This window comes from Bos indicus, chromosome 16, assembly GCF_029378745.1.
Source record: "Bos indicus isolate NIAB-ARS_2022 breed Sahiwal x Tharparkar chromosome 16, NIAB-ARS_B.indTharparkar_mat_pri_1.0, whole genome shotgun sequence".
Classification (NCBI taxonomy): Eukaryota; Metazoa; Chordata; class Mammalia; order Artiodactyla; family Bovidae; genus Bos; species Bos indicus.
The window spans coordinates 55805197-55830923 of NC_091775.1; the positions used below are offsets into that span (position 1 = coordinate 55805197).

The 25727-nt window shown below is 39.9% G+C and overlaps 1 protein-coding gene across 1 annotated transcript in view; it reads right to left on the reverse strand.

Annotated features, from left to right (window-relative positions):
- SLC9C2 (solute carrier family 9 member C2 (putative)) overlaps positions 1-25727 on the reverse strand; it is a 98175-nt gene that overhangs the window by 54183 nt on the left and 18265 nt on the right. The window contains exons 5-10 of the mRNA XM_019976284.2: positions 22033-22149; positions 20872-21033; positions 15699-15798; positions 11190-11333; positions 8779-8947; positions 3529-3610 (exon numbers count right to left, since the gene is read on the reverse strand). Coding sequence (XP_019831843.2) covers positions 3529-3610; positions 8779-8947; positions 11190-11333; positions 15699-15798; positions 20872-21033; positions 22033-22149 — 774 coding nt within the window. The remainder of the gene's footprint in view (positions 1-3528; positions 3611-8778; positions 8948-11189; positions 11334-15698; positions 15799-20871; positions 21034-22032; positions 22150-25727) is intronic.

The following is a 25727-nucleotide window of genomic DNA, read 5'->3' on the forward strand; positions in this document are numbered from 1 at the left end:
GCCATCTCATCCTCTGTCGTCCCCTTCTCCTCCTGCCTTCAATCTTTCCCAGCATCAGGGTCTTCTCAAATGAGTCAGCTCTTTGCATCAGGTGGCCAAAGTACTGGAGTTTCAGCTTTAGCATCAGTCCTTTCAATGAACACCCAGGACTGATCTCCTTTAGGATGGACTGGTTGGATCTCCTTGCAGGCCAAGGGACTCTCAAGGGTCTTCTCCAACACCACAGTTCAAAAGCATCAATTCTTCGGCGCTCAGCTTTCTTCACAGTCCAACACTCACATCCATACATTACCACAGGAAAAACCATAGCCTTGACTAGATGGACCTTTGTTGGGAAAGTAATATCTCTGCTTTTGAATATGCTATCTAGGTTGGTCATAACCCTCCTTCCAAGGAGTAAGCGTCTTTTAATTTCATGGCTGCAGTCACCATCTGTAGTGATTTTGGAGCCCCAAAAATAAAGTCTGACACTGTTTCTACTGTTTCCCCATCTATTTGCCATGAAGTGATGGGACCAGATGCCATGATCTTAGTTTTCTGAATGTTGAGCTTTAAGCCAACTTTTTCACTCTCCTCTTTCACTTTCATCAAGAGGCGTTTTAGTTCCTCCTCACTTTCTGCCATAAGGGTGGTGTCATCTGCATATCTGAGGTTATTGATATTTCTCCTGGCAATCTTGATTCCAGCTTGTGCTTCTTCCAGTCCAGCATTTCTCATGATGTACTCTGCATATAAGTTAAATAAGCAGGGTGACAATATACAGCCTTGACGTACTCCTTTTCCTATTTGGAACCAATCTGTTCTTCCATGTCCAGTTCTAACTGTTGCTTCCTGACCTGCATATAGGTTTCTCAAGAGGCAGGTCAGGTGGTCTGGTATTCCCATCTCTTTCAGAATTTTCCACAGTTTATTGTGACCCACACAGTCAAAGGCTCTGGCATAGTCAATAAAGCAGAAATAGATGTTTTTTTGGAACTCTCTTGCTTTTTCGATGATCCAGCGGATGCTGGCAATTTGATCTCTGGTTCCTCTGCCTTTTCTAAAACCAGCCTGAATATCTGCAAGTTTACAGTTCATGTAAATACAATAAAAAAAAATTGTATGGGAAGAAAAGGAGAAGAAAAAAATGTTTCCATGATAGTAAAACCTCTTGAACTTGTTTCTGAGTATCAGAGTAAGAGCAACCTCAAGCAAACAAGCACGGGAGAAAACCAGATGCCATGTCATAAGCCAAGAGAGCAGAGTGGGTCTGGATCCCTGAAAGCCTATGAAAATTGGTGGGAAGGGAGGTGTAAGCAAACCTTCAGGGATTGAGTTAACTTCACTCACACTCCAGCGTAGCAAGCTCATGCTGGCCCAAGCACAACTTTCCACTGCAAACAAGAGCAAACCCCATGACTGGGGGAGAAGGAGCGCTGCCAAAACTCTGCCCCATTTCCTAGTCCTATTCATATACTGGAGCCCTGGACTTTGAGGTCAGCTTTCACAAAAAGCTCTGCTATAGTGTTGATATGGCACAGTTTCAGGAGTGGGCAGAACTATGGCAAGAAACAACCAGAGAAGCTGAATTCACCAAGCTATTTCTCTATTTATAAGAACTCTCCTTCCTCAGTACCCTTCCATCAACCTCTCCCAAGTTCCACACCTTCCCAAAAACCTTCTGATTACCAATTTGATTTATTAAGGAAATTGGTATTTAGAGGTGAAAACCCTGAATAATGATCACAATTATTTTAGACACAGAAATCATCCTCATTATAAATTAATAAATTGATTTTCTGCTGCTTCTCTATTCTCCTGGGAGTGCAACAGATGTAAATTTCCGGCCATCTGATTAATTCTAGACACTCTGACAAAATCAGGTCTCTGCACCAGCAAAGCTGAGGATCAGGCCATGGGACACTGAATGATATTAAGGCCTTACTCCTCCAAGACTCTGTGTAATTCTGCCCCACCCTCTCTTTCCTCATGGACTCCACTGCTGCTAAGTCGCTTCAGTCGTGTCCGATTCTGTGTGACCCCATAGACGGCAGCCCACCAGGCTCCACCGCCCCTGGGATTCTCCAGGCAAGAGCACTGGAGTGGGTTGCCATTTCCTTCTCCAATGCATGATAGTGAAAAGTCAAAGTGAAGTCGCTCAGTCGTGTCTGACTCTTAGCGACCCCATGGACTGTAGCCTACCAGGCTCCTTCATCCATGGGATTTTCCAGGCAAGAGTACTGGGTGGGTTGCCATTAAACCACTGATTATCTTATCCTGATTTCTCTATTGATCATGGGCCTTTTTGTGATTTTATTATATTTATATATTTTATTATCAACAGCTTTACATATTTTCTAGAAACAGGCAACTCTGGCAGAGCCTGCTTATGGCTCCCCTTCATTCTCTTCTTTCTTTCCCAATAGAATCTCCATGCTTTGGCTAAGCCCATGACCAGTCAGTTAAAATAGTACTTCCCATCTTCCTTCGCTGTTGTGTGCCCATGAGACTAAGTTCTGGCCAATGGTCTGTGAGTGGTAATGATATGTACAACTTCTAGAGGCAGAAGGAAGCTTCTTTAAATAAGCTCCTTACTCTCCACTGACACCATCACCACCACCATCACTCCCACCCCATTTTCCCTTTCTAGTTGACTGGATTGAAGACAACTGTGACTGTGAGCCCACTTCTACCCTGCAGACAAGAGCAACACTCTGGGAAGCAGAGGAGGAATGAAAGAGAAGGATTTGAAATCTCTGGACAACCTCGTAGAAAAGAACCATCCCACTCTTCTTGATTTTCTGATGGGGGGTGGTGGGAAACAACTTCTGTCTTGTTTAAGTCACTCTTAATGTGGTTTCTATTAACAGGGAGTGAATGAAAACTGAGTGATTTCATGATCAATTCCTTGAGCTCCAGAAGAAATGTCCTACCTCCAGCAACAATCTTTTCTTTTTCTATACTTTATTCCAAAATTTGAAAACTTTGTTGTTTTTTAAAAATTTTTATAACTTTGGGAAAAAGACAGAGATGCAAAAATGGCAGGTTTAGTGAGTTACAGAAAACATTAAAATCACCACAAAAGTTGATTTGAGTGTTTTTCAGTCTATAAATGGGATTGAGCTAAGCTTCTTAGCTCCTTTTCAAGTTCATTGCTCCATGTTCTTTGCCTCAGGGCTGACCATTCCATCCTAGGCCTTCCCTCCTCACCTCTTTTTTTTTTTAATTTAAATTTATTTATTTTAATTGGAGGCTAATTACTTTACAATATGGTATTGGTTTTGCCATACATCAACATGAATCCGCCAGGGGTGCACACGTGTTCCCCATCCTGAACCACCACCACCCCCCCAACCTCCCTCCCCATACCATCCCTCTGGGTCATCCCAGTGCACCAGCCCCAAGCACCGTGCATCCTGCGTCGAACCTGGACTGGCAATTAGTTTCTTATATGATATTGTACATGTTTCAATGCCATTCTCCCAAATCATCCCACCCTCTCCCTCAACAATCTATTCGAATTATTCTTCCTGGTTAAGTAGACTTTACCTAATGTCTTGGCCAAACGAGTCATCACGTATGAATTTATTCCCAAGGTCATTAAGGATATTACTTGTATGTACAATATAAACTGAAAGACAAAACAGACACACATTAATAAGTTCTCCAAAGGGAATCATTGTTCAGTTAATCACCAACAAAATTCAACCTTAATCCACATTTTTTTTTTTCACAAGAATCTTTCCTTTATTTTATTTTATTTTTTTTTTAATTTTATTTTAAATCCTACCTCTGCTAAGTAAGAAGAAGCAAAAGGGCTGTTTTGGGGCAGGAAGTTCAGCAACAGCAGGCAGTAGTGACAGGGAACTGCACCTACCACAAGCATTTACTACATAAAGCCTTATAAGAAGCTCTGAAGAACTGCAGTGGGGTTCAGAGAGGCACCGCACAGAAGCATAACCACATTTGTAGATCTTGGCTCTGCCATTTACTAACCATGGAATTTGAGGCCAGTGAACTTAACTACTCTGAGTCTCAACGTCCTTTACAGAAACATGGAGTTAGTAGCAGTGTGTCTTCAGAGAGCATATCCCAAATGACTAATCTTATTTAATAAGCACCTGAAGTGCTTCTTAAAGACACTGACTCCCAGGTTAATTCCCTGCAGATTCTGACTCTGTAGGTCTGGGGTGGCATCAAACATATTCATAACATCAGACAAATTTGGGAAACACTGGAAAATGATACTCACATGTTAGTTAACATTTCATTGTCTTGGTTTTAGGCCAATTCCCTGCACAAAAAAAAACTGAGGGAACTCAAATACTGGTCATTATTCTTTTCCTCTGGAACATAGAAGGATCCAAACTCTCTGCAAAACCACAGGTATATTTGGACTCCAAATGCATTTCCAGACCATGCCCACAGACATGGAGTGTAAATCCTCAGGAAAGATGGCGAGGATTATGATACTCCATTATTTTTTAAAGCACCATTAAAAAATCAGCTCTTTCTCTTTGGGGAGTTAGGGTACCTGAGTTCTTTCACTAACATGCTATTTTTGTTTGGTTTTGGTTTCCTCACATACAAGATGAGGGAGGTGATACTTGCTCCTTCCAGAAAAGACATCTGAAAAACTACCGTACTCCTAGGATCTTCTAGGACAGGAGTAAAAGAGCAAAGAAGAGAAAATTCTGTACTTGCAGTAGGATAATATCAAAAAACTCTGTACATTTACCTCCAGATTAAGGTTCCTTGGGAGGTGGGTAGTACTCTTTCTTTATATAAGAATTTTTTTTGGAATGAACTATTTTTAAAGTCTTTATTGAATTTGTTAAAATATTGTCTCTGTTTTATGTTTTGGCTTCTTGGCCCCAGTGGAAGTGGGATCTCAGCTCTCTGAATAAGGATCGAACCCACACCCCCTGCATTGGAAGGTAAAGACTTAACCAGTGGATCACCAGGGAAGTCCTGATGGGTAGTGTTCTGAATTCACATTATTTAGGCACTTTTTGCCTTCCCAGGAGTAGGTTTGAGATTCATCTCACCAGGAAGTGGCAGGAGTATCCTGGGACTTCTAGAAACTTCTAACAACCTATCCAGTGAGCTCACAGAGTACTGTCACAAATACCAAGGTACGCTAACACTGTCAGCAGATGTTCTGCGCTCTCTGGACCTTCCCTGGCATCTCACTGATGCTGCCACTGCCTGATTTCCCTCTGGCCTGGAAATCCACTGGGTGGCCCATGGGGAAAAGGTTTTGAGAGAGAGTAGAAAGGAAACCAAGTTCTGTCTTGCACTGTGGATAATGTAGCCTAGGCCAAAATTTTTAAGAAATTAATTTTTTATTTAGCCCTAAACGACATAAAGAATGAATGAAGAGACGGAGCCAAAGCAAAAACAACACCCAGTTGTGGATGTGACTGGTGATGGAAGTAAAGTCCAATGCTGTAAAGAGCAATACTGCACAAGAACCTGGAATGTTAGGTCCATGAACCAAGGCAAGTTGGAAGTGGTCAAACAGGAGATGGCAAGAATGAATATCAACATTTGAGGAATCAGCAAACTAAAATGGATTGGGATGGGTGAATTTAACTCAGATGACCATTCTATCCACTACTGTGGGCAAGAATCCCTTAGAAGAAATGGAGTATCCATCACATTCAACCAAAGAGTTCAAAATGCAGCCCTTGGATACAATCTCAAAAACAACAGAATGATCTCTGTTCGTTTCTAGGGCAAACCATTCAGTATCACAGTAAACCAAGTCTATGCCCCAAACAATAATGCTGAAAAAGCTGAAGTTGAACAGTTCTGTGAAGAACCTACAAGACCTTCTAGAACTAACACCCAAAAAAGATGTCCTTTTCATGATAGGGGACTGGAATCCAAAGTAGGGAGTCAAGAAATACCTGGAGTAACAGGCAAGTTTGGCCTTGGAGTACAGAATGAAGCAGGGTAAAGGCTAATAGAGCTTTGCCAAGAGAACGAACCAGTCATAGCAAACACCCTCTTCCAACAGCACAAGAGAAGACTACACATGGACATCACCAGATGGTCAACACTGAAATCAGATTAATTAAATTCTCTGCAGCCAAAGACGGAGAAGCCCTATACAGTCAGCAAAGACAAGACTGGAGCTGACTGTGGCTCAGATCACGAACTCCTTACTGCCAAATTCAGACTTAAATTGAAGAAAATGGGGAAAACCACTAGACAATTCAGGTATGACCTAAATTAAATCCCTTACCATTATACAGTGGAAGTGAGAAATAGATTCAAGGGATTAGATCTGATAGACAGAGTGCCTGAAAAACTATGGACGGAGGTTCGTGACATTGCACAGGAGGCAGGGATCAAGACCATCCCCAATAAAAAGAAAGGCAAAATGGTTGTCTGAGGAGGCCTTACAAATAGCTGTGAAGAGAAGTAAAAAGCAGAGGAGAAAAGGAAAGATATATCCATTTGAATGCTGAGTTCCAAAGAACAGCAAGGAGAGATAAGAAAGCCTTCCTCAGTGATCAATGCAAAGAAATAGAGGAAAACAATAGAATGGAAAAGACTAGAGATCTCTTCAAGTGATAGAGGGATACCAAGGGAAAGATACTATGCATCTTTTCATGCTAAGATGGGCTCAATAAAGGACAGAAATGGTATGGACCTAACAGAAGCAGAAGATATTAAGAGGAAGTAGCAAGAATACACAGAAGAACTATACAAAAAAGATCTTCATGAGCCAGATGATCAGGATATTGTGATCACTCACCTAGAGCCAAACATCCTGGAGTGTGAAGTTGAGTGGGCTTTAGGAAGCATCACTACGAACAAAGCTAGTGGAGGTGATGGAATTCCAGTTGAGCTATTTCAAATCCTAAAAGACGATGCTGTGAGAGTGCTGCTCTCAATATGTCAGCAAATTTGGAAAAACTCAGCAGTGGCCACAGGACTGGAAAAGGTCAGTTTCATTCCAATCCCAAAGAAAGGTAATGCCAAAGAATGCTCAAACTACCACACAATTGCGCTCATCTCACACGCTAGTAAAGTAATGTTCAAAATTCTCCAAGCCAGCTTCAACAGTGAACCGTGAACTTCCAGATGTTCAAGCTGGATTTAGAAAAGACAGAGGAACCAGAGATCAAATTGCCAACATCCGCTGGATCATCGAAAAAACAAGAGAGTTCCAGAAAAACATCTACTTCTGCTTTATTGACTATGTCAAAGTCTTTGGCTGTGTGGATCACAATAAACTGTGGAAAATTCTTCAAGAGATGGGAATACCAGACCACCTGACCTGCCTCTTAAGAAATCTGTATGCATGTCAGGAAACAAAAACAGACTGGTTCCAAATAGGAAAAGGAGTACATCAAGGCTGTATATTGTCACCCTGCTTATTTAACTTCTATGCAGAGTACATCATGAGAAACCCTGGGCTGAATGGATGAAGTACAAGCTGGAATCAAGATTGCCAGGAGAAATATCAACAACCTGCAGATGACACCACACTTATGGCAGAGAGTGAAGAAGAACTAAAGAGCCTCTTGATGAAAGTGAAAGAGGAAAGTGAAAAAGTTGGCTTAAAGCTCAACATTCAGAAAACTAAGATCATGGCATCTGGTCCCATCACTTCATGGCAAATAGATGGGGAAACAGTGGAAACAGTGGCTGACTTTATTTTTTTGGGATTCAAAATCACTCCAGATAGTGACTGCAGCCATGACATTAAAAGATGCTTCCTCCTTGGAAGAAAAGTTATGATCAATGTAGACAACATATTAAAAAGCAGAGACGTTACTTTGCCAACAAAGGTCCATCTAGTCAAAGCTATGGTTTTTCCAGTAGTTATGTATGGATGTGAGAGTTGGACTACAAAGAAAACTGAGTGCCAAATAATTGATGCTTTTGAACTGTGGTGTTGGAGAAGACTCTTGAGAGTCCCTTGGACTGCAAGGAGATCCAACCAGTCCATCCTAAAGGAGATCAGTCCTGGGTGTTCATTGGAAGGACTGATGCTGAAGCTGGAACTCGAATACTTTGGACACCTGATGTGAAGAACTGACTCATTTGAAAAGACCCTGATGCTGGTAAAGACTGAAGGTGGGAGGAGACAGGGATGACAGAGCATGAGATGGTTGGATGGCATCACCAACTCAGTGGACATGAGTTTGAGTAAACTCCGGGAGTTGGAGATGGACAGGGAATCCTGGCATGCTGCAGTCCACGGGTTGCAAAGAGTTGAACACGACTGAGCGACTGAACTGAACTGAAAAGATATAAATATTCACTAGATCCTTAATTCAAACATTTATAAAATCTTTTTTTCTTAGTATATTTAATAAGCATTTCAGTTTTCATTCTGATGCTATAGGAACTGGAATGCTCTAGACAGGGTACTGGTTTTTTCATACTTTCTGACAGCTCTTGAAAAACAGCATTTTTATGTTCAACACCTATTGAACATTTACTAAGCTGTCAAGCGTTTTACTAAGCATCATTGTGATCCTCAACTTGAAGTCCCACAAGTATAAAAAACTCACCCAAGATCACTCAACCTGTGAATGGTGGGGCCCAAATTCAAATCCCAAGTGTATCTCACTCCCACAGCCATCACCATTACTTGATATTTGGTCCCTTTCACACCATCAACATAAACTTTCCTCCATAAGCTCCTTTCTAATTAAAAGAACGCATTCTCCAAATCTAATTTTTTAAATGGTTAGCTTTTATTACTGGGTACTATGAAAACTGCTACAAAATAAAAATGAGTAAATATGAATAATCATGGGATATGATTTTTCTTACCAGCTGTGGTGACTCTACTCTTTGTTCAGCCAGATTATGAACTTCAGGAGCAAAGAGCAAGCTAAAAACTCCTTTAATTCCAGACCATGCTATAACAATTCCCCACCTCCAGTTGTACTCATAACTTGAATGCATCAGAATAGGGCTCACTAACACAACAGTAACAAACCTGTTGAAAGAAAAACATTTAGTTTAAACCACACCTTATGTATTCATGTGTTTTGGGTTTTTTTTTTTTTAATATGGTTGATATTATGTAGTAAGTACTAAATTTCATGAAAATTTTTTCAGAAAAGAGAAGTCAATCCAGTTTATTGATAAGTTGTTCAAACTTTCTGGGACTAACCAAATCTACTATCTAAATTTTGCATATAATACTCAAATCTTGAAAAATACGGCTAGAAGTTCTATACAAGTATAAGAAATTATCATTAATACTAGTGTGTGCTGCTTAGGAAACTTCTTCAGATAACATTGACAAGCTCCCTGGAAGGTCATGACAGGATTCAGAAATTAGACCAGGAGGACCTGTCATGAGGAAAAAGTAAAATCATTGTAGACACTTTAATAAATTTAGCTCAACCAAATTTTTTTGAGCTGCTACAAGAAAGTGAAGGTGAAAGTCACTCAGTCATGTCCGACTGTTTGCAATCCCATGGATATACAGTCCTTGGAGTTCTCCAGGCCAGAATACTGGAGTGGGTAGTCATTCCCTTCTCCAGGGGATCTTCCCAACCCAGGGATTGAACCCAGGTCTCCCACATTGCAGGGGGATTCTTTACCAGCTGAGCCACCCTAAGAATCATACACTAAATCACACAAATAATTTCAATTCCTGCCTCCTTTCACTATAAATTATTTTTCTATAGGACTCTATGCTAAAATTTAAATTCCATCTGTAATCCACTTGCATCTCATTGTCCTTCAAATGAGATTTCAACAGAAATACAATTGATATATTTCAGCTTCAAAAAAGATATTGTGTATCAGTCACTTAGCTATGAATTTCATAAGACAATTTAGAGGATTCCTGTTATCTACAATTTGCCATCTATAATATATATAATTAATTTGGACAAATTCTTCATGATCTACAGGTCCTCCTGGTCTAATTTCTGAATCCTGCCATGACCTTCTAAGGAGCTTGTCAGTGGCTCAGATAGTAAAGAATCCACCTGCAGTGCAGGAGACCTGGGTTCGATCCTTGGGTTGGGAAGATCCCCTGGAGGAGGGCATGGCAACCCATTCTAGTATTCTTGCCTGGAGAATCCCCATGGACAGAGGAGCCTGGTGGGCTACAATCCACGGGGTCGCAAAGAGTCGGACATGACTGAGTGACTTAGCACAGCACAGCACCTCTACCTTGCATTTAAGTTTTTCACAAAGTGATTAGCAACATTTTCAGCCTTACTAAACAATTTTTCTCTAAAATACCATTGAGTCCAGATGAAATAGAACTAATGTTATTTCTTGATATCAAAGAGAGAAAGGCAGTTTAGCAAAGGCTCTGGAGTCAGTCTACTTAGGTTCAAATTTAGACTTTTATTACCATGAAACCTTAAGCAAGTTATTTAATCTTTTCAAGCCTCAATTTCTTCATTTGTAAAATGGAAAAATAATAATCACTGAATTGCCTCAAAGGACTTTCATGAAGATTCAACTAAATGAAGTAACATTCATAGGGCTTAGAATGATGGTGGTCCGCACTTAACACATGCTAGCAATGATTATGACATCCAGGCCTTTGTTTGACTCACCATCTCCAAAACATTTTTCTCAATAAGTCTCTTTACAGCATAAAGCGAAGAGGAACTAAAGAGCCTCTTGATGAAGGTGAAAGAGGAGAGTGAAAAACCTGGCTTAAACTCAACATTCAAAAAACTAAGATCATGGCAGCTGGTCCCATCATTTCACAGCAAATAGATGGGGAAACAATGGAAACTGTGACACACTTTATTTTCTTGTGACATACTAGGCACAGTTTAATGTTAAATAAATGGCTTTATCATAGTTATGACAATAATAAATGATGATGAAGTCAACAAAATGTTAGAAGCCATTAATCTGGTTCCTGGGGTGCTCACACTTAAACATGTTGAAACAGTTCCCTGCATCTTATCTCCAGAGATTCAAATCAGTTAAATGAGATGGGCTCATGAATTTGCATCTCTATCAAGCTCATGGGTTCTGCTGATGCTGCTGTTCTGCCCCTTCTCTTTTTACAGATGAAACCTTGAAGAGTAAATAGACTTTCCCTCAGTTCCACAGCAAGCTATTGTCAGGACCTTGACAACAATACAGGTTTCCTGACTGCATGTCCATAGCTCCTTTTGCTATAACCCACTTCTCAATTCTAATTCTGGACTTGAGAACCTGAGTCCAGTAAGCAAACTTTAAATTATAATCCTTACCTTACAAAATTCACTGTTACAAATAAGATAAACATGAAAACTACAGTGTGAAATTGAAAATATCTGACTTCTCCACATCCAATTACGATGCCAAAGAAAGTGTATATTAAATGTTGGAATATACATGAAAACATTATTAGAAACCTAGGATAAATGGAAAGGAAATCACACTTTAAGGGATGTGCTTTTAAAAAAAAAAAAAAGTTTCCTTTTCACATAAAAGCATCTATCACATATCTACCATTCTTGTCTTAGTAGAGGTCTTTGCCTCCATCACCGCTACTATCAACATTTAAAAACTATTTTGTTGGAATCAGATTCACAGACATAGAGGACAAACTAGTGGTTACCAGTGGGGAAAAAGAAGAGCAAGATAGGAGTAAGGGATTAAGAGATAAAAACTACTATGTATAAAATAAATAAGCAAAAAAGATATATAGCACAGGAAAATATAGCCATCATTTTATAATAACTTTAAATGGAGTAAAAACTATAAAAATATTGAGTCACTACATTGTATTATATTGATATTAATAAACATTATAAATAAACTAGGAGGGATTGGGGGCAGGAGGAAGAGGGGAACGACAGAGGATGAGATGGCTGGATGGCATCACTGACTCGATGGACGTGAGTTTGAATGAACTCCGGGAGATGGTGATGGACAGGGAGGCCTGGCATGCTGCGATTCATGGGGTCACAAAGAGTTGGACACAACTGAGCGACTGAACTGAACTGAAATAAAAATTAATGAATTTCATTAAAAGTATTTTGTTGGAACTAAAATATATTGTTTCATATTCCCATTACCCTGATCGCACCAATATCTGTGGGCTTCCTCTCTCGCAGCAGAGTAGTAAGATCAAGGCAGAAAAATAAAGATTTCACCTCCCACCAAGTTGGTGATGTGGCGATTTTGCTGAGATGAGTTGGCAGCATATCCATGTCAGACGCATGACTGAAATCACAGCTGAGGCTGCTGCAAGGAGCCCCCTGTCTGGTTAACCCTGACTTTGTAATAGCTGACTGGATCCCCTCAACATGCTCTGCACTACTTTTCCCTTGGTGATTTGCATGAAAGTCCTTTATCCAGTATTCTTGTCTGGAGAATCCCATGGAGAGAGGAACCTGGCAGGCTACAGATCACAGGGTCACAAAGAGTTGGACATGACTGAGTGACTGAGCAGGCACACTCACGCCTTATCTTTTTTTTTTTAATTTATTTTTTTAACTGAAGGATAATTGCTTTACAGAATTCTGTGGTTTTCTGTCATACATCAATAAGAATCATCCATAGGTACACCCATGTCCCCTCCCTTCCAAACCTCCCTTCCATCTCCCTCCCCATCCTACCCTTCTAGATTGTCACAGAGCACCTGTTTGAGTTCCCTAAGTCATACAGCAAATTCCCATTGGTTATCTCTTTTACATATGGTAATGTAAATTTCTGTTACTCTCTCCATACATCCTACCCTCTCCCTCCTCCACTTTCCCCAGGTCCATAGGTCTGTTTTCTATGTCTGTTTCTCCATTGCTGCCCTGAAAAAAAACTCATCAGTACCATCTTTTCAGATACCATATATATGCATCAGTATATGATATTTATTTTCTCTTTCTGACTTACTTCACACTGTATAATAGGCTCATTAGAACTGACTCAAATGCATTCCTTTTTATGGCTGAGTATGGCACCCCACTCCAGTACTTTTGTTTGGAAAATCCCATGGACGGAGAAGGCTGGTGGGCTGCAGTCCATGGGGTCGCTAGAGTCGGACATGACTGAGCGACTTCACTTTCACTTTTCACTTTCATGCATTGGAGAAGGAAATAGCAACTCACTCCAGTGTTCTTGCCTGGAGAATCCTGGGGACGGGGAAGCCTGGTGGGCTGCCGTCTATGGGGTCGCACAGAGTCGGACACGACTGAAGCGACTTAGCAGCAGCAGCAGCAGCATTCCATTGTATATATGTACCACAGCTTCTTTATCGATTCATCTGTCAGTGGACATGTAGGTTAGTTCCATGTTCTAGCTATTGTTAATAGTGCTGCAATGAACATTGGGGTACCTGTGTCTTTTTCAATTTTGGTTTCCTCAGAACATATGCCTAAGTAGCGGGATTGCTGGGTCATATGGGCACACTCATGCCCTTATCTTGAAGGTCTCCTCTGATTTCTCATCTACCAAATTCCTAAAGATGTTGTGAGGCTGACTCCAACCCCATACTCTTCAGGAAAAATATCCTCAGCACACTCGCTGGACATGATACTCCTCTGAGTCCCCACAGTCCCAGTCATCTACAACACTATGGTTCTCAAGCAGAGAAGCACATTAGAACCACTCAAATTGCTTTCCAAAAATCTACATGTCTTGTGACTTCCCTGGCCTTCCAGCGGTTAGGATTTCTCCTAGGGCAGAGGGTATGGGTTTCGATTCCTGGTCTGGGAGCTAAGAACCCACATCTCGCAGCCAAAAAACCAAAACGTAAAACAGAAGCAACGTTGTAACAAATTCAATAAAGACTTTAAAAATGGTCCACATCAAAAAAAAAAAAAAACCTTAAAAAAAACAAAAACAAAAATATACGCATCTAGCCCCACCTCCAAAGATTCAGTGCTTAGGGTGTGGGGCTGCTCTGGCTCCATGTGGTATCACACCTGGGTCTGGGCCAGGTCTGACTTGTACAGTCAGATCTCAAGTCCTGCCCCTTCTTGAACCCCTCTATTCAGACCTCCCCTTTCAGAGGACTGGATGACCGTCTGTCTGACCCACAAACCAGCCTCCCTATAGGTAAGCCTCAAGATCTACACTGGGAAAGAAGCATTAGGAAGCTTCATTTTAGCTGCAAATAGAAACCATGTTCTCTGATACAGCATTACTCCAATCAAGCAGACAGTCCAATTCTCTACCTGACTCCTGTCACTTGACTCAGTTGATTCAGATCTCCTAACAGAAAAGGGTATAAGTGGGACCTCAAACCCCACAGCTTAGTTTTATCAAAATTCAGAAATGATGGAATAACTGACTGAGTAGAAGAATTTTTTAAATGTCTCCATAGGACCTTAAGAAATGCCTTACATATAGTAAGATCCTGCTGCTGCTCCTGCTGCTGCTGCTGCTGAGTCGCTTCAGTCGTGTCGGACTCTGTGCGACCCCATAGACGGGAGCCCACCAGAATCCCCCGTCCCTGGGATTCTCCAGGCAATAACACTGGAGTGGGTTGCCATTTCCTTCTCCAATGCATGAAAGTGAAAAGTGAAAGCGAAGCTGCTCAGTCGTGTCCAACTCACAGCAACCCCAGGGACTGCAGCCTACCAGGCTCCTCCGCCCATGAGATTTTCCAGGCAAGAGTACTGGAGTGGGTTGCCATTGCCTTCTCCAATAAAGATATAATTATTTATACTTATTCATAGTCTCTTAAATAAACACATCCATCATTTAACAATGAGTGTCTTCTGAGAAGGGACTTATTTTCAAAGCCCCAAACCTAGGATACAATGTCCAGGCCATAGGAGATAATAAGAAAGGCCTGGTTGAATACATAAAAGAATAAACAATTGAATGAATAGAATGAGTAATTTATAATGATGCTGACAGATAACATGACTGAGCTCAGAAAATGGTCCAAAATTCAGACAAAAAGGATATGTTCTATGAACTAGTTATTACTAAGCTTCTGGTTTTTGAAAATCAATAAAGTGTCAATCACATATACACAAGACTAAAATAAGCTACAGAGGCCATTTTTTAAAAAGTTTGCAGAGTAATTTTTTTAAAAAGTACCATCTTCCATGACTGGAATTTCATGAGAGAAATGACATTTTAAACATCTAAGAAGTATGAAGGACATAATTCCAGAACAAAAAAATAGTCCTTTATATTAAAGCAACAAATCTTCACAGGAAAACTCAGGATAATGGCTTATTTTTCTCATTTCAACACTGGCTTTCATCCAATGTAAGAATTTATACACTAGACTATGAATTGGTATGAAATAATTCTGAGACAATTCTATAATTTAGCACAGCTGCTCAGAGAACAGCTAATGCATTTGTCGGAGAAGACAGGCAAATGGCTTTTACTCTGTCCACATATATCCTTATTACACCATAGGTAAAGCTAGATTAGAGTTTGCTGGTATTGCACCTTTCTGCTACTTTTCTTTTCCCAGCTCTTTTCGTACTATGATACTGTCATTCAGGTATGTTATGTAGAAAACAAAGGAATAAAGTAGTTTTTAAACTTCTCACAATTCAATTTTTATCAAAGAGTTAGAAGAAGTACTATGATCTCTGAGCCACTGATATTACATTATTCATAATAGGAATATCAATTCATAATAGGAATGTCAATAATCATTGGTAACTTAAGTTCTTTTCAAATATGACTGGCAGTAAAATTAAAAATTAAAAGATAGAAAAGTTATAAAAAGAAATTTTATTATTTTTATGAAGGCATTTAAGCACTAAACTTCTATGAGACCTATACCAAGTACAAAATATGAGACTTACTTAGTAATTATCAACTTGATCCTCGGTTTAAAGCTTAAGGAATCTAAATTTAGTCCTACAGTGGCTAAAGCAACTGTACCTGACATTCCCCAAAATTCCACTGAGGAGAAAAAAAAAGAATAAAATTAGTCGTGTTCAAATCTGTACACGGAGCTACTTCTCTTGAGTGATGAACTGGGAAATTTAAAACAGTCAGTAATTGAATTTCTTAGAAAGTTGCTTAAAGGGATTGGCCTAATACTTAGATTGGGGATTGACAAACTTTCTCTGTGAAGGATCATATGGTAAATATTTAGTATTTGCAGGTCACATGGTCCTAGTTGCTACTATTCACCTCAGCTGTTCTAGTACATAAGCAGCCACAGGTAATACATGACAAATGAGCACCCAATAAATAATGGACATTGAAATTTTAACTGCAAATAATTTTTGCATACTGCAAAATATTTTTATTTGGGTTTTTTTTTTAATGTAAAAACCATCCTTAGCTCATAGGCAATGCAAAACTAATAGGCATATTTGGCTATAGTTTGCCAACCCCTGCCATAGACCATCCTTGAGGAAAGAGCTAATGAAAAATAAGTTTAACAGCCTCTCCCCAGCACCTCAAGGACTCTGTGCTGCATGTCCTAGGGGTTGTGGCCCAAGCTCAGTGCTTTCTTGGTGACTGCAGGTCCTCAAGCCTACTGTTTTTTGCAATATAGGCACCCCTATGTAGTTCCCTGGGCTCTAAACAAATGTGTCAATGCAGTCTGAGGCAGGAAAATCAACTATGAAGAATGGTTGAACACCATCAATACCAACAGTCCTGAAGGTTACAGAGCCTTCAAATAGCACATTATAAATGTCAGACAGAAGGAAGGGAAAGTACATGCAAGATCAGAGTGGAAGCCCTTTAAGCAGGGCAGAGCTGGTTGCTCTGGGAATGTCACCTCGCCTTTCTCCATTAGTGTCCCTGTATCTGTAGAATGAGTGTAAACGAATAATGCCTCACAGAATTGTGAGAATAAAATCAGATTACATGAAAAGTGCTTGGCATACTTTTAAAACAAGGGATAAATGGTCATCATTATTATTGCATTATTATTTTTAATGTTCACTTTACTGTTTATTAATTTGAAGAGGATTATATTATTCTTTTGATTTATCTAATCACTTAAAGCCACTTTAGATTTCTTTTAACCTATTTATTTAACTGAATTTAGCATAAATAACCAACGACAATAAACCAGCAGTATTAGGGACTGTGATAATAGGAAAATTATTCCTCAAAATCTTATTTCCAACTTCCTATAACTCAAACTATGGGATTTAAAAGCTTATAGTTTTTTTAAATAACAGTCACTACTTAGAAGAAACATCTGCTACAAGGAAACCACTAAGTAACTTCATTTTTAAACTGATATTATTTAGCATAATCCCAATGTAACAAGAATGTATAGTGTAAATGCATACATTAATACATCTATGTACATATGTATTTTTTGAAAACTAAGTACATATAACAAAATGTATCATTGGTAAATTTATGGGTGATTTCTTCTTTGACTTTTCAGATTTTTTCCAAAATTCTACATGGAACATGTATTAGTTTTAAAATTAGAAAAACAAAGTCTTTTGAAAATTACAAATGTTATTACTTTAAATAGTACTTTAAATGTACAAGCAGGGAGAGAGTCACAGAACATGTCATAAAGTAATTTTCATCAGCATAAACCCAAGTTGTTAAAAATAGAGTTGTAAAGTTTTTCTCATTCAGTTGTAAGAAACCATCACAGGAAATTGATGCCACAGGAAAGTGGCTCTCTCTCTCAGACTCTCTCCCAAACTCTCTCTGGTTTAGAAAAAGTGAAGGTCCTCCTAATAGGAGAATCAAAGGGATTTTGTTTCCTAAAAACAACAGGATTCAGGAATGGATGTTTCCCAACAAGAAAATGTTAGGGTCATGACTGAAGTTACAGCCTAGACCAATGACATAAAAAAAGAGTGAGAACAATCAGCCTTGGCACAGGTTAAGAAAGGAACGCATTATTTTAAAACAATAAAACTGACTTAAAGGTGTTTCCATTCACCAGAAATTCTGACCAATGCCACTTGATAAAATATTCCTTCTGCTCTAACAGACCCCTCTCACCACCACTCTTGCTGTACCTCTGGTCTAGACTTATACACACAACCCATCATCTTACCTCTCTTCCTGTACCTCTGGCCTAGACTTACACACAACCCATCATCTTACATGAATTATACGATGACTCTCTTAAAGTGCCTTTTATACACTAGGGTTTCCCTGGTAGCTTAGATGGTAAAGAATCTGCCTGCAATGCAGGAGACTGAGTTCGATCCCTGGGTAGGAAGATCCCCTGGAGAAGGGAATGGCAACCCACTCCAGTATTCTTGCCCGGAGAATTCCATGGACAGACCATGGGGTCACAGAGTCGGACACGACTGAGTGACTAATACTTGCACTTTTGGGGCTTTCCTCATAGCTTAGTCAGTATAGAATTTGCCTGCAATGTAGGAGACCTAGGTTCGATTCCTGGGTCGGGAAGATCCCCTGGAGAAGGAATTGGCAACCCATTCCACTATTCTTGCCTGGAGAATCCCACAGACAGAGGCACCTGGCAAGATACAGTTCATGGGGTCCCAAGACTAAAATTTTTTCCGTGGGCTGATATATTAACATTCTTAGCCATACTACCTGTCAACCAACAATGTTCCAATGTGTCTTGTCTATGTGGCAATGTCTGTGCAATTTCCTGACTATTTTATTTTATGAAAAAAGAACAAATAGACTGGTTGGATCTCCTTGCAGTCCAAGGGACTCTCAAGAGTCTTCTCCAACACCACAGTTCAAAACCATCAATTCTTCTGCACTCAGCCTTCTTCATAGTCCAACTGGAGATCCAACCAGTCCATTCTGAAGGAGATCAGCCCTGGGATTTCTCTGGAAGGAATGATGCTAAAGCTGAAACTCCAGTACTTTGGCCACCTCATGCGAAGAGTTGACTCATTGGAGAAAAAAAAAAAAAGAAAAGAAAAAAGAACAAATGTGCTGACACAGGTTTTTTCCAAAACCCCAAGTACTGTGGATTTAAAAATGGAAATTACTACATGTGCTTCAAAGAGATGAGGTTTGGACCTCAATCAGACACTCCCTGGATTCAAGCCAGTTAACAATGTGTTCGTTAGTGAAGAAAAAAAATAAAATTAGATAATAAGACAGAAATGTCACATTAGAGAATGTGTAAATAAAAATTTTATCTATGTCTAGCTTTCTGGCAATGCAACTTCTCCTTAGAACTGTCTGTTCCTGACTTTTGTTGTCAGGATCTGATTAAGTATAAGAGGGGAGAATGGCCAGAAAATTGTTTTTAATTCCTGAAGCATAAAAAGTGTTATGGATGAGGGAATGGGCATTCATTTCCTAGGGCTGTTACCAAAGTGTCTTCAACAAGAATGTATTATCTCACAGCCTGGAGGCTAGGGGTCCAAGATCAAGGCTTTGTAGCAGATTCCTTCTGAGAGCAAGTGAGGGAGCATCTACTCCAGACCTCTCAAGCACTTGACCGAGAGCACCTACGTGAATTAGGAGGAAAGGGGAAAGGAATCACCATTTATTGGCTGCCCTACCTTGAGCCCAGTGGCATGCTGGTAAATGTTTATCAGCAGCAGTCTGGGTGGTAAAAAAAAAAAAAAAAAAATTGACTGTGTCTGCCAATTTCCATGGTCCCACTATGGCCTATTTCAAGCTACACCCACGTTATGTCACTTGAATAAAGTGCTGGGAAGAGATGTGAACAGTCAGCTCTCGTGAGCCGGTCAAAGTTACCTCCAGGACGCCAGCATAAGTGAGTCACACGACACACACTACCTCACTACACCTGGCGTGCCCCTCTAAATTAGGCTGTATTAGATCACGTTTATAGATGAGGAACTAACTGAAGTTTAAAGAGGTTAAGTAATATTCCAAAGTTACCAAGCTAATAAATCGTAAAGCTCTGGTTTGAAGTGAACTCTGCCTAACTTTCAAGCTCTTTAACGACTAATAGTTTATTCAACCAACATGTGTTTAATTATTTGGGCCTATGGTGAGCATTGGGCTTGACTCGGGGAACATAGAAAAGATAATAAATATAAAGATGGATAAGAGACAGCTCTGTCTCAAGGAACTTACGGTCCAAGGTGGGAAAAAAGGAAATATTAAATTAACTTTATTTCTTCAGGCACTTAAGGCATTCATAACAGGGACATAAGGGAGGAGAAAAATGAAGAGAGCAAGGAAATGAATTTTCAGTGAATGTTGTTCTGTAATTTTACTGATTTGGAGTGGTGAGCAACAATAGGTAGCACTTTATCGTAGAGAAAGCAGTGCTGTTTGGTAAGTGGAGGTGAAAAGAGGAGTAATTAACCTCTTGATACCTGAGGCCTTTCATGGATGGAATTGCTCCACTGTGTGAGCTAAGAGGAGAAGCAGGATTTGGCTGTGTTTTTGCCATAGTTACTATGGCTTTGGGGGACTGGTTACCTCAGTTAATGGGGTAAAAACTTTAGTTCCCAAGCTCACTGGACTAAACTAGAAGAGGACTGTTTGAACGTCTCCCAGCATTAGGTACTCCGATTCCTGTGATTAGTCCTCTGTCCTGCTTTTCTTCCAGAGGTAGATATACCTGATTTCTCCAACTCCTTTCCTGCCTCCTAGCGTCAGGTAAGGGCCACCATTTCTACGGTCCCCTCAACCTGGTACCCACTGAATGGGTACTGCTGAACTGGAAAAGATCTCAGGAGCTTCTCTCCTAGCTTTCTCATTTTAGAGATGGGTTGCTAAGGGTCAGAGCAGAAATTGGCTCAGGTCTGTTTCCTCTTCCAGGGGACTGCCAGGGAATAAAGGTAAGGTCAAAGGGTAGAGTTAAAAAAAGAATAAGAGAGTAACCACATGGAGGAGGAATGCAAGAGAAGGAACATGGAGTTGAAATTTAGGGGATGTTAAGACAATCCAGGAAAGAGCTAGAGGTGGAAGAAAGATAGTATGACAAGCCACACAAAAGAGCCACATTAAAAAAAAAAAAAGCAGAAAAGCTGTTGGGAGGAAGCTGGATTCAAGAACAAGGGAAAATTTAAAAACACAAAATACACATCAAGGATGGAATTTTTGTATCTGTTTCTGTCTTACCAATGTAGAAAGTCATGTACACCATTGAGATGCAAAAAATTATATTGGTCAGTGTATTGCTGAACAGGTCAGTCAATATAAACTGAATGATCCTTGCACACCAATATCCACATGCTATGCTCCCCAAAATGTCCAAGGTGAGGCCCATGATTACATGTAACTCTAGAAAAAGGAAATAAGAAAAAAGAAAGGTGAAATATAATTTTTTTCTTTTATTAATTGCATTTGGGCAATGCCCATCGGTTTGCTCTTGAGATTTTGAGTGAGAACCTTGTTCTTCAGCAGATGGAAGTTTCCCATGAAAGCCTGGCAAAAGAGGCTTTCTGGGGATACATTTACCCCACAGTCTGCAGCTTGAGGTTTGCTTATCTGAGGACAGCAGACTCAAATGCTGTCAGGAGTCAGGCAAAGAGCATAAATGTGAGTTGGTGATGGACAGGGAAGCTTGGTGTGCTGCAGTCTGTGGGGTCGCAAAGAGGTGGACACGACTGAGTGACTGAACTGAACCGATAAATGTGAAAAACTCACCTGGTGAGTGAACAATGAGCCAAAATATATTTAAATATATATATATTTTTTTACAAACTACGTCAGGGCCAAGCACACCATGCTCAGGATCCCCACCAACCTGCAGCCTGTTTGCACTTCTGCTCATTATCACTTCTAGAACCTGACTCCACGGTACTACTTTCACCCTCAGACTCAAACTCAGGACCAAGCCACGTTTTTTTTTTTAATTGGAGGATAAATGCTTTACAGTGTTGTTTCTTCCTGTTGTGCGATGCATGTTGAGAGATATGAAATCATTTCTTTCACAACTTTCCCCTCTAATCTAAGGAAACACTCAGTGGCAGTTATTTTCTTCTTACCTGATATACTATTTTAATTGGTCCATAAGTAAAGAATAGGGGAAGCGGCAAAGTTAAGACATCTTGAATATATTTTAATTTTGGTATGAATTAAAAAGGACTACATAAGAATGATTTTAGAAAATACACAGATGGGACTTCAATAGTGATCCAGCAGTTAAAACTCCACCTTACAATGCAGGGGGCATGGGTTCAATTCCCAGCCAGGGAACTGAAGTCCCACATGCCATGGAGGATAGCCAAAATTTTAAAAATAAATAAATAAATAAATAGAGAAAAATAATGCTCTTACCTCTAAAGTTGGACATTTGAAGTATGCCTGTCTTAAAAATTGCAAAAAAAATGGATGTGAAGCCACAGATGATCATTGATTCTCCTCTAATGATATCAGTATACATCTTAGAAATGCCTGGAAATGGAAAAACATAATTTAGTACGGTACATGATAATGATGCTCTTTCACAGGAAATACAGACACAGAAGAGAAGGAATATGCTAGAAAAAAAAAAAAAGAAGGCAGTCATTACTGTGATGGATCTGTAAGATAATCACAATCACCATTTTTTAACTTCTCCATTGTGCCTTCTGTATCTCCAATGGCAAAGGAACATGGTGATGGCACATCCTGAAATGTCCACTGCCTCAAAGCATACTAGAACTTCAAACTGAGACAAAGCACTTCTCAGGTCACTACATTTAGCTTGAATAAAGATGAATCGTTAGACTCCAAAAGAACCACATTTTAGAAATAAGTATAAAATATGACTTAGCAATTCTGCTCCTAGACATACACCCAAAAGAGCTGAAGACATACGTCCACACAAAAATTTGTACATGGACAGTCCATCTATAGGTGATCTATCCCTATAAGGGAATATTGCTGCTGCTGCTGCTAAGTCGCTTCAGTCGTGTCCGACTCTGTGCGACCCCATAGACGGCAGCCCACCAGGCTCCCCTGTCCCTGGGATTCTCCAGGCAAGAATACTGGAGTGGGTTGCCATTTCCTCCTCCAATGCATGAAAGTGAAGTCACTCAGTCATGTCTGATTCCTAGCGACCCCATGGACTGCAGCCCACCAGACTCCTCCATCCATGGGATTTTCCAGGCAAGAGTACTGGAGTGGGGTGCCATAATGGAATATTACTCAGCCACAAAAAGGAAGGGAGTACTGACTGATACATGTTACAACATAGATGAATCTTTAAAAAATTACAAAGTGAAAGAAGCCAGACACAGAAATCACATATTGTATGGTTTGATTTATGTGAAATGTCCAGAATATGCAGATTCATAGACAGAAAATAGAACACTGGTTGCCAGGAACTTGGGGGATGAGGGAATGAGAATGAATGACTGCCAACAGGCATGAAATTTCTTTTGAGGTTAGTGAAAATGTTCTAAAATTAAGTAGTGAAGATGCTTGCATAACTGTAAATCTACTAAAGACCACTGAATTTTATAATTTAAAAGGCTAAATTTTATGATGTGTGGGTTACATATCAATAAGGCTGGTATTTTAAAATTAAACATAAAATTTTATTGACATTTAACATTTACCAACAGTTTGATAGAAAATACAACTGCCCACTGTTATGCAACTTGTAAGAAGGATGATAGTGATTGGTACCTGCCCATCTAGTATCTATCCTCTGTTCTTGGTAACAAGACTGGTTTTACTCACGGTGGCAATGTGCTCAGCTAAATGACAACTGTTCCCCAACTCCTGGGCTTCTAAGAGTGGCCACTGACATTTAAGTGGAAGTCACTGAGTGGAACTTTTGGGAAACTCCTTGGAGGGAGAGGTGACTTGGCTGAAAGGAACATCTTTCCATCCCTTGTTCTTCCGTTTCCTGCCTGAAATATGGAATGATAGCTGGAACTTTAGCAGTCAACTTGTAATACTGACGATGGATGCCATACACAAAGGGGAGGAACAGATAAATAAACCCCACAATAGACAGCAACCATTTTTGCTTTAAATATTATCTTTTTAAAAGAGTAAAAATAAGAAAAAGTCATATTTTCCCATCGGTTTAAAATTATGGTGCTTTCCATTCTTTTTTGCAGATGAAATTTTCCATCTGGTTCCATTTTCTTTCAGCCTGAAGGACTTAACATTTTTGTAGTGCAGGTCTGTTAGTGATAAATTTTTTCAGCTTTTATATTTAACTCTTTATTTCTCCTTTACTTTTGAAAGATATTTTCACTGAGGATTTTAAGCTGGCAGTATTTTTTCTTTCAGGATTTTAAAAGTGTTACATACCATATTTTGGCTTGCAATGTTTCTGAAGAGAAGTCCTTTATCATTATTAGCTTTGTGTCTCTGTATATAATGCGTCTTTTTCCTCTGGCTACCTTTGAAAGTTTCTCTTGACACTGGTGTTTAGGAATTTGATTTTTATGTGCCATGGTATAGTTTTCAATTGTATTTCTTGGGCTTGGAGTTTGCTGAGCTTCCTGAGTCTGTGGCTTTATAGTTCTCATCAAATTTAGAAATTTTTCATCCATTATTTCTTCAAATAGTTTTTGTTGCTTTCTTTTCTCTCCTTTTAGGAACTTGTGTCTTAATATAGGCACTGAAGTTGCCCCACAGCTCACTAACGTTCTGCTTATTCTCTCAGCCTTCTTCCATCTGTGCTTCATCTTGTACATGCTAAGTCGCCTCAGTCGTGTCTGACTGACTGTGACCCTATGGACTGTAGCCTGCCAGGCTCCTCTTTCCATGGGATTCTCCAGGTAGAATAGTGGAGTAAGTTGCCATACACTCCTCCAGGAGAATCTTCTTGATCCAAGGATTGACCCTGCATTTCTTATGTCTCCTGCATTGGTAGGGAGGTTCTTTACCACTAGTGCCACCTGGGAAGCCCATCTTGGATAGTTTTTATTACTACTTCTTTAAGTTCACTAAATGGAAACCCACTCCAGTATGAAAAATCCATACTGCCTGGAAAATCCAATGGACAGAGGAGCCTGGCAGGCTACAGTCGATGGGGTCATAAAGAGTCGGATGCGACTGAGCTTTGAACTTTAAGTTCACTAATTCTTTCTTATGCTTTGTCTAATCTGACGTTAATTCCATCCAGTGTATTTTTCATCTCAGACATTGTGGGTTTCATCTCTAGAAATTTTATTTAAGGTCTCTTTTATATCTACCATGCCCAGTGGTGTACTGATAAACCAGCTTTCCAAAATTAAAAAAGGCCTGATTTGTGCTGATTTGTAGCATTTGCCAGCTTCATATGTAAACACTCCTACCATAACTAACTCAAAGCTACCAAAAGTTTAACCACGGGCTTGCAAAATTCTTATTGATTTAAAAATTGGCTCTCTTAAGCTGACAGGAGCAATTCTACCCCATACTCAATCTTTTTCTAACTTTTTGAACCAATGGAATATAGTTACAAGTGTCTTAATATATTTGTTGAGTCTAATGGGGAAACAGTGGAAACAGTGTCAGAGTTTATTTTTCTGGGCTCCAAAATCACTGCAGATGGTGCCTGCAGCCATGAAATTGAAAGACGCTTACTCCTTGGAAGGAAAGTTATGACCAACCTAGATAGCATATTCAAAAGCAGAGACATTACTTTGCCAACAAAGTCCATCTAGTCAAGGCTACGGTTCTTCCTATGGTCATGTATGGATGTGAGAGTTGGACTGTGAAGAAAGCTGAGCACCGAAGAATTGATGCTTTTGAACTGTGGTGTTGGAGAAGACCCTTGAGAGTCCCTTGGACTGCAAGGAGATCCAACCAGTCCATCCTGAAGGAGATCAGCCCTGAGACTTCTTTGGAAGGAATGATGCTAAAGCTGAAACTCCAGTACTTTGGCCACCTCATGTGAAGAGGTGACTCATTGGAAAAGACTCTGATGCTGGGAGGGATTGGGGGCAGGAGGAGAAGGGGATGACAGAGAATGAGATGGCTGGATTGCATCACTGACTCGATGGACGTGAGTCTGAGTGAACTCTGGGAGTTGGTGATGGACAGGG